This window comes from Gadus chalcogrammus, chromosome 8 (assembly GCF_026213295.1).
Source record: "Gadus chalcogrammus isolate NIFS_2021 chromosome 8, NIFS_Gcha_1.0, whole genome shotgun sequence".
Classification (NCBI taxonomy): Eukaryota; Metazoa; Chordata; class Actinopteri; order Gadiformes; family Gadidae; genus Gadus; species Gadus chalcogrammus.
The window spans coordinates 12946289-12956288 of NC_079419.1; the positions used below are offsets into that span (position 1 = coordinate 12946289).

The 10000-nt window shown below is 48.4% G+C and overlaps 1 protein-coding gene across 1 annotated transcript in view; it reads right to left on the reverse strand.

The window, feature by feature from the left end:
• Positions 1-9872, reverse strand: part of zswim5 (zinc finger, SWIM-type containing 5) — a 42839-nt gene extending 32967 nt beyond the window's left edge. The window contains exon 1 of the mRNA XM_056596179.1: positions 9229-9872. Within this exon, the coding sequence (XP_056452154.1) occupies positions 9229-9760 (532 nt within the window). The 5' untranslated portion in view covers positions 9761-9872. The remainder of the gene's footprint in view (positions 1-9228) is intronic.
• Positions 9873-10000: the final 128 nt, after the last annotated feature.

Sequence of the window (10000 nt, forward strand, 5' to 3'; positions counted from 1 at the left end):
TAGGGTGTGTGTGTGTGTGTATGTGTATGTGGTTGTGTGTGTGTGTACCATGGCTTACTGAGCGATGACCACATTAATCTTGTGGAGTTAGTGAGTGAGTGTCCTCTTTTGCCCCATGCGTGTGACAATGCATGCTGCACTGACTACAATCAATTGAACTGCATTCCTCTATTTGTGCCCTCATGAGCATCCCGTCGTAACTTTACTCCAGGCCTTGAAGCTTTAGTTTAGCAGAAACACAGCGTAGGGTAAACGTGAAAACACACAGAATGACTGCTGAGGGAACAGGGGGTCAAATATATGAGTTAGTGAGTGAGATAGAAAAGTTAAGGATAAAAAATCCCGTGACTTTCACACATAAACAAGAATTCACATTTGTTATGCACCCACACAGATGTTGACACAGGCGTCTATAACCTGTGCAAGTGTGTGTATCAGATTGTGTGTTTGTGTGTTAACGCGGGTGGATAAATTGGGGTTGTCCGAGTGACATGGCACAATAGGTTAACAAGTGGGTCAGTGGGGATCTGAAGTGGGTTCTCAACACAGAGGGCAGCAAAATAAAGCAAAACAGAGGGAGAAGATTGCTTATTTCCCGACCAATTGACCAATCACACTCCAATACATGGACTACCCCCCCCACCTGCAAGGACCCCTCAAGAGGCCAGCGCGCACCCTCGTGTCTCCAAGGAGATGGGCCACAGCCGCTATTTAAATCCAAATGACCTGCGGTGAAAACGTCAGGTTCTGCTCCCCCTCAGGGTTCTAACCAACAGAGCCGGGACCAAAAAGGTACGGAGAAAAAGGACCCGTTCACGGCTGACAGTGAGGATGAATGAACCGGGTACCATCAGGCCTCGCTCGTCTCTTGGAGGAGAGGGAACTGTATAGGTGGTGTTGCAAGACCACAGGAATGATCCATATAAAATGGATCAGCCTACTCGCTAATCTTTTGCATTTATTTACTACAAACAAAGATGTTCCACTTACATGCATGAAACGAACAACATGCTGGTGCCATATATAAAAGCGTGCGCGTCAGCCATTAGCTTATACTAGCACGGATCTGAGGCTACTTATGAGAACGCAGGGCTGGGCTCCAACGGTGTAGAAATATTTAAAGGTCAAATCTGATCTAACAGCCAAGGAGATTTCAATAGAAACACTCACTGATTCATAGTTCGGCTCTTTCCCATCCCCCCATTTCCCTATTTATCCTCCCCTCTCAATTTATTCCCTTTTATCTCCCCATTTCCAGTTCCTTTTATTTCCTCTCTCCCCTCTTCCTTCCTTCTTTCTTTCCCATCCCTCTCTACCTCTCCCTCTCTACCCCCGTCTTCCCTTACTTCCTTCCTCATCCCCTCCTTTCCTTTACTTCCCTTCTCTCCCTTCCTCATCCTCTCTCTCTCTGTCCCTCTCTCTCTCTAAGCTCACATAGACAATCACAGGACTCTAATTCCCTTGATTGATTGATTTATTCTTAGCCCCTCCCCCCCCCCTCTCTCATGGTTAATTGGCTCCATTGCCTCTGGGACGTGAGCGCGAGCTGATCCATACGTGAAGTGCTAGGCTGCCACGGTGGAGGGGGCGGGGACAATTAGAAGTTGAATTAGCAAAGGATCAGGAAGCCTATGGGGGAAGAGAAAAATCGTAGAGATGATACACACACACACACACACACACACACACACACACACACACACACACACACACACACACACACACACACACACACACACACACACACACACACACACACACACACACACACACACACACACACCTAGAGGCCTGCGCTTGAGTGAGTTCTATTCAAGCCAGCGAGCGATCGATGGGCCGGTGGAGAGGAGCCGTGTTTAAAAGCAGAGGGCCAGGTCGTTTGAAGAATGCTATTCTCAGAGGCCGCTCAAAGGAAAAGTTTCCCTCTTTGTGGTGGTGGGTGGGGAGGGCTGTAGGAGTCTCCGTCATCCTCCACTGTAGGAGGAAGCCGGCGGCGGGGCGAGGAAGGTGATTGGCTGGTTTCAGGTTCAGCTCCAAAAATGTTCACCAATGTAAAATAATAAGGTTGGACCCTATTTATATATTTTATATCATTATCGGGCCGTCCACGTCCTTCCATTTCTAAAGGCTTGCCCATCTCATGATGTGTAATATCTGCCAATATGTAGACAATATAGCCTAAGCCGACTGTAAAACCCAAAGCAAGATGGCCGAGTCGATGTGAAACTGTAGCAACCGTCGCTCCTCTTCCTAAGAAAACATATTTTTTTGTTTGTGTCTCTCGCCCTCTTTGTAAATGAGTTAGTCTAACCACGTTTGTTGTGGCCAACCCCCCCGCTGGGCCCCATCATAGCCATGGCCATTGGGGGGGGGAGATCTGGTCTCTGATTGAGGTGTGTCATCAGACAATGATGTCATCACATAATCCCATTTCATTGGATGAGCAGAGGTCTGCTGTAATGAGAACAGCAACACAAAAAAATAATAATGGAATAATACACATTGGGTTGTTCATTCGGTGTCTGGCGAATGAACAACCATTATTTTATTCAGCCTTCAACAAAATAATAAGTGTGCGTTTTCCTCGAATCATGAATGTTATAGCGGGGGGGGGGGGGGGGGGGGGGGGGGGGGGGGGGGGGAAGAGTAGTATGCTGTTTTGGTGTAAGAGCAAACGTCCATTTGCAGCCCGTGTGCAGCAGTGAAACAGGACTCTGCTGGCATCAGAGAGCCGTCTGGTGTCATTACTCTCCTGCACGGCCGGTCTGGACGCCTGGCTGCGGCACAAAAAGCCTTTTCCATTTCATGTGATGAGGCTAGAAAATGGCTCTGACCTACACAAATGGCATGATTTGTCTCCATTTTGCATGTCAACCCCCCACCCCCTCCCGTTCCCCCTGCCTCCCAATCCTATCCCTTTTCTCCCTCTTTTCCTGTCTTTCTCCTTTCCCTATCCACTCATCCAACATTTGTTAGGCAATTACAACCAAACGAGGACATAATAGGGCTGTCTGCCCAAGCTCTCTCTTTTAAGTGGGCCGGCTCTCCCTCCCTCCCTTTATCCCTCTCCCTTTCTCCCTCTGACACATACACAAGGGATAGACATGGACAAATGTGTAACACACACACACACACACACACACACACACACACACACACACACACACACACACACACACACACACACACACACACACACACACACACACACACACACACACACACACACACACACACACACACACACCCCTCTTATTTAGGAGAGACTGGGTGTACGGGTAGCCGTTAGCCTAGCGACTAGCCGCTTAGCTAGTTTAGTTAGTCCTCTAGCTTGTGCGACAGTGGTTGAACTAAGACTATGCTTTTGCTCCTGCATTCAACAGAGAGACAGGATTCTGGAAGATAAGGGGTTCTTAGTGCCCTCCCCCCTGCAAACAAAAGCGGTAACACCATCATGTCTGATTCATAATTCTTTGTGTAAACCGCTCACACACACACACACACACACAAACACACAGGTGCCTGTTCCTTTGATGAACGTGACAACAAAGCGCACGCCCTCCCGTCTGTTGTCAGAGCTCATAAGACTCACTTGATGATCCTTTCCCCTGATTTCCCGCGTTTGGAGTGGAGGAGCCGCCATGAAATTAATTACCTTGATTAAATATTGTCTGTCAGGATGCGCCACGAAAAGGAAGTGGAAGACAGACGGAGCATGTGTTTCTGTGTGTTCTGGTGGCTAAATAAATGTACTGCGTGTTGCGCGCCCCCCCCCCCCCTGAAAGCTGGAGAGAAGAGTGACAGACGGACAGCGGGAGTAAAAGGCGGACGGACGACAGACACTACTCATCGGAGGGATTAACACAGGTTTTAAGAATCATACCCTAATGCATTGTGCATTATTTACCAAAATGGGACTCAAGAGTGGCCATCTTGGTTCTAAACATTAGGCCGTGTGTCTTGGCTTTAGTGTCTGTGCCCCCCCTCCCCTCCACAGCTAAAGTTTGGAACCAAGATGGCCGCTGGAGTTGGAGAAGGCCCACAGTGTTCCACTTAACTTGAAGCCATGGGCTGCACTCATAAAAGACTAAAGAATGTGCAAACTATTCAGACTCTTGACACGTCGCATTCACAACATTAGGCAGACTTTAATGAGGCCCGGCGCTACAAACCGACCGACTAATTCAAAGTCAAACACCAGCCGAGCCAGAATGGCCCCACCGAGCCTTCAGAAAAAAGCGTCCGCCCCCAGTTTACCGGACGCTGATTGGTGTAAACTCAGAAGTTGGTCAGCCCTAAGAGGTCCAATCAATACCCCTCACACACAGGGGTGAAAATGTTCAGTGTGTGCTGCGGGTGTTCGTGGACGGCATCATCACAGACTCAAGAAGGAGGATTCCACGCAGCAGAAATCCTTTTTGGTCTAAAATGGCGTGGGAGGGGCAGGAATCAAATCGAACAGTGATCCTTTTACAAATGTTTCTACTGGTAAAGGGCTGGGGAAGAGACAGAGATAGAGACACATAGAGAGACAGATAATGAGAGAGAGCGAGAGAGACCTTGAAAGAGAGAGAGAGCGAGAGAGACCTTGAAAGAGAAGAGAGAGAGATAGACATACATTGAAAGAGAGAGACCGACAGATATTGAAAGAGAGACGGAGAGTGAGCAAGAGAGTGAGTGAGTGAGTGAGCGAGTGAGGAAAGAGAAGGACAGGGTGGAACAGACAGACAAGACAGCTGGAAGGGACGGACCAACAAAAGAGCGGGAAGAAGAGACGACAACAACTTGAGGAGCGACTTGAGCGGGACTTGAGCGAATGGCCGGACACTTCTTTGGCACGCAGGTGGAGTGGGAGCCGATGTCACATGACCACCTCAGCCCTTGCTCGGTGATGTGACATCATACCAGCCTCACCGCAAAACACCCTCTCTAATTCCCTATCGAGCCACTGTCTGTCTTTTGAGGAGGGGTGCAGTCAACCAAACTGAATCAAAAAATGTATTCCACCCTCATGCCCCCCCAGGCTTCATTCACCTTAGAAATGGCCCCCATAAACTAAGAGGCCCCTTTACTTTGAAAATATCAAATGAAAGATTTTTTCTTTCATTTGAAAGTGGGGAGGGAGGTGAAAATCCAGTCTCTCAACTCTATGCCTGAATAGCTAATATAATATTAATTTCAAGTGGCCATATATTCAAAATGGCCTCACATCAGGGGCCCATTATTGCTTCATCCAACACCAGGTTGGGGAGAAGGGAGGGAAGGAGGAGGCGAGCTCAAGCAAACGCTAAATCAAGACGACACTTGTGTCTGCAGATTATTGGACACACACACACACACACACACACACACACACACACACACACACACACACACACACACACACACACACACACACACACACACACACACACACACACACACACACACACACACACACACACACACACACACCAAGGGGGTTTTCTACAGCTGAGTAACAAAGCATGTCTCCATAATCCCAACGCTTGACTCAAGGCTAAAACACAATCCCTCCTCCCCCACCCTGTTTCTGAAGACTTTATTCAGCTTTGGCAGGGGAAGGGTGGGGCTATATGTGGGGGTGTGTGCGGGCATGTGTGTGTGTTTTGGGAACGGGCGGAGGGGTGTGCTGGGGGCTCCACAAACGAACCCAGGACACACTTAGCGTTGATTATTCTAATTATGACTGGGAGCGCCGGCTAGATTAGGAATAAACGCACGGACCAATGAGCTGCTGATGAGCGCCTGTCACGCCAAGGTCCTGCCGCGTTAGCGCTAACCAGGCCTGACAGTCTCACACACACACACACACACACACACACACACACACACACACACACACACACACACACACACACACACACACACACACACACACACACACACACACACACACGCACACACACGCGGTGTGTGTGTGACGGTGTGTGTGTGTGGGGTGGTGTGTGTGATGACTACTTCCAGGAATACTTGTGTCCATTCCATAACAAACTCTGTTCCAGACCGCTAGTTTGTTGCTTTCGGTTTGTTTGTTCGTATAAAAACAAACAAAGCAACTTTCCATTCTGTGGGTGTAAAATCTCAGAGAGGATAAGAATATTTAGCATTGCAACGTTTGCGGTTCACCATCGCACACAGATCTTTGGGAATGTACTAGTAGGGGACGTTGTCGGAAAACAGAGCTGGATTGCTGACTAATTAACAGGGTGGAATTCACCACGTTGGGCCGGAAGTTGGAACCATACAGATAATGGATACATTTGATGCCCAATTCGGTGGGGGTTAGGGGGAGCAACCTTAAGTCTAGCTATGCTAAGTCTACACAGACATAAACTCTGCTTGACCCCCGGACTCCAAATTCACCAAAGGCAGCCGTGTAGAAAATCCCCCCCCATTAGCAAGTCACCTGAGCCAACTAATGGCTAATGTTTTGGTGCCAGCGCAGTCTGAAGATAAGAACTTTGTTTATGAGTAAACTCAAAGATTAAAATCCAGATATTACCCAGTCAACGTTAGATTTGCTATACCATCTGTGTCCGATGTTTTGGAAGTTTGACAAATGAAAATGTGTGCATGCTGGTGTTTATTAATTAATCGTTATTATTTCTGGCTTTTAATTAAACCCTTCCATGCTACCTTTAGCCCTGTCGCTACTTCCAGAAACCGTTGCTTACGGCGGACATCGCGGCTGCGCCTCCATTGGCCCAGAACCCTATTGAAATGTGACTGATGCGGTCAAGTAAAAAAATAAAATACAGAAATGGGCACCATCACAGAGCGCGCTATGCTAATAACACTAATCCACCGCCGCCAGTGCCTTTTTGGGGTCGGCCACATGTGCAAGCTAGCCAGAGTCGACCATAATCTACCTTGCCACTGTTGTATGACCACCCCTCCCAAAATAAGCCAGAGCCAAAAACAAAAATAACAGCGCTATGTACTTAGGGCTGATTATGATTATGTAATTGTATGTAAATGGTAATGTCAACAGTGGTGAAATTACAGTGTCGGTGGCAAAGTGTACGTAGATGACTATTTTTGTGCACACAGTTGGTAACCCCCTTGTGAAAATGCTAGCAGGTGCAGGATTCTCAAGCCATTCATTTATTAATTACGACTGGAGATTGGTGACCGGTGAGTCATCGAGCAGAGGCTTTCACCGTAACCGGTTTCTTCAGGTTGTCTGCAGTGAAAACCCCTGTGGCACACACAAGGGTGCACTAAAAACCCTATCTTGTTTCTGGCTCTGGGCTATTTGGTAGTCTCTTGACAGACAGACAAACCTGTGTGTTGGACTGACCTTGAGGGGGGTGGGGTCACAGGCAAGGCAGGTATGACTGGGGGTGCAGGTGCAACTGCTATGGGGGCATAACCTTTAAGTTGAAGCAGGCCTACTTCTGTCAATCTACTTTTACTATCACCATATATCCCTGTGCTAAAGTCACTCCACATCAATGTAATTTGAACTAGGCAAACAAGATGAAGGATAAAGAAGTTGCCTTCGAATACATGTTCATTGTTATCACCCAAAGCAGCTTAACCTGGCCAGGTGTGCCATGCCCATAAAAAGGGAAATTCATAGTAACTTTAACAACCATATCACCTGGTGATCTCGTTTATATTACTTTACTGAGAGTAGGCAGCGCCTACTTTCATATAGATTAAAATACCCATTTGGAGTACATTCCAAAACTTTCATCTGTCAAACAGGCCTACTGACATCCAAAAATCCACCGATGCATTTGCAGAAACCATAAAGGGTAGGACGTGGTAAAAGTTATCAGATGACAAACCCAACCATCCCCTCAAACCCCCAGTTCATCTAACATTACAATTCTCACAATCACAAAGCAAACTTAAAGTATAAACTGCGAGGCTATCACGTGCAGTTTCTCGTGCGTCTTGGAGCAACTTGAAACCACAGACAAGCTCCACCGATCTCACCATATGGCCCCGGTGAAAAAAACAACAACGCGCTGTCGGACAAAAAGTGTTTTTGTGGAAGATAAGCCCCTTCCTAATTGTGCTGGTTCGTTTTCATTAGAATGAACACAGATGAAATGGAGAATTTGAACGGATGCGGGGCTTTTTGCGAAATGGTCCTTTGTTTGAAAATAGACCACAGTGGTGCCTTTTCACCGATGATTGCCTCGGTGGAAACGCGAGACGCGTATCGATCATTTGAACTGGAAGGCTATTGTACTGCGAAAGACAAGAGAGGCTGTAAAACACTTCGTTTCCGAGCACAAATACGACCACTTTGTACATATCACAAGTAGCATTTTTTTAGGGGGGGGGGTAGTGGACCAGAACATAAAAAACACTGGCGTCACATGCGCGGTTTATTATACACGCCAGTCATTATTTTCCACGCTGGTGGCTCCGGGTTCTTTGTCCTGTCCGAGTGCATCAAATAAACAAAAGCTACGGGGTTTTTGGATCAAGACGGATTAACATCGGGATTAATCGTAATAAGATGACCAATAACAGTCTTTGTTCTTAATCTAAACCCACATAAACCGATGGAAAATTCATTAAAACAGACTTCTGCGACGAGGAATTGAGGAAAAACGGACGCTATTCCGCTTGGTCTATTGTATACGCGTCTGTCAACCCCTCCATCCCCCCTTCCCAGCGCCGCTCCAGTCATCGACGAGCAGCCGATGGAAAGAGGAAAAGTGCTGATAGTTGCCAACCCACACACACCTTCTCCGGGGTTAACAACCCAATGTTAAGCGACTCCATACTGCGTCGTATGACCATAAAGTGACACTTCAACCCCAAAAGAAAGGCTCGGTAAAATGCTAACTGGGACAGGGCTACGCTGTAATGATCAGCCACAATACACAAGCCGACTGGCTGTCCTTTAATTTTTAAACAGCTGCTGCTAAAAGCTACGCGTTATCCTCGCTTCCCTTTTTACCAATCTGGCAACCTCCAAAATTGAGAGCTAAAACTGAAAAAAAAATAAAAACTAAATGTTATGTTTCGTTGTCCCTATAGCGCTGATAAACTCTATGTATGTGTCGATATTTAGTTCAGACTGAGAAAAACCGTGGTAAGCAGACTTTCCACGCGGGTGCACAAAACTTCCAATCAATCACACCCCCCACCCCCCTAACCCCAACACACCGACAGTTGAATGCGATCCAAAGTGTGACTCAATTCGCTTCATCCGGCCATTTGGCACAAACTATTTTTACTTACCGACTTGCAAAACGTTCTCCACACAGCCTGTCTCCAGTAGCCTGATACCCCGACGGAAGGGGAGTCCGTCCCCCGTCCCCACCACTCCGGCTACGGCGCTAGACGTGGTGCCAGCGGCAGAGGCTCCGCCGCCGCCACCACCACCACCAGCGCTTGTAGAAGATCCAGACCCAGCGGCCCCAGCTCCTGTAGCCGCCGACGGCCCCTCCTCGCCGGCGACTCGACATTGAAACGAAGAGTACATACATATTTCCTTTTCGTTGCGAGGAAAAGACCAGTACACGATACGACGTTGAACGGGCTCCGGGATCCGTTCGAAGCGCTCCTCCACTCTCTCAAAGGCCCATTTCTCCGCCACTGCCTTCGCGGCGCAATCCAAAAGGGATTCCGGTGAGCGGTACCGAGAGTTCGCAAATCCGCTACCATGGCCGGGCCCCGGCCCGGGACCACGGGGTGCTGGGCGGAAGCAGGGTCGCTTGCTAGCCGGGGGTAGGGAGAGGTGAGGCGGCAGCTCTCTGCGTCCGTCCGCCATGGCGAGCCGATAAACACTGAGTGTGTCGAAGCACGGGCAACCGAGCAGCCACAGGAAACACACACACAACTCGCGCTCTCTCACACATACACACACACGGAGAGGGGGAAGGAGGAGGAGGCGGCGGCGGCGGGTGTCCTGTGTGTGTGTGTGTGTGTGTGTGTGTACGGTGGGGGGGGTTACTACGTCACTAAACCATACAATAACAGAACACTCCCCAATCAGCCGCGGCCGATAGGT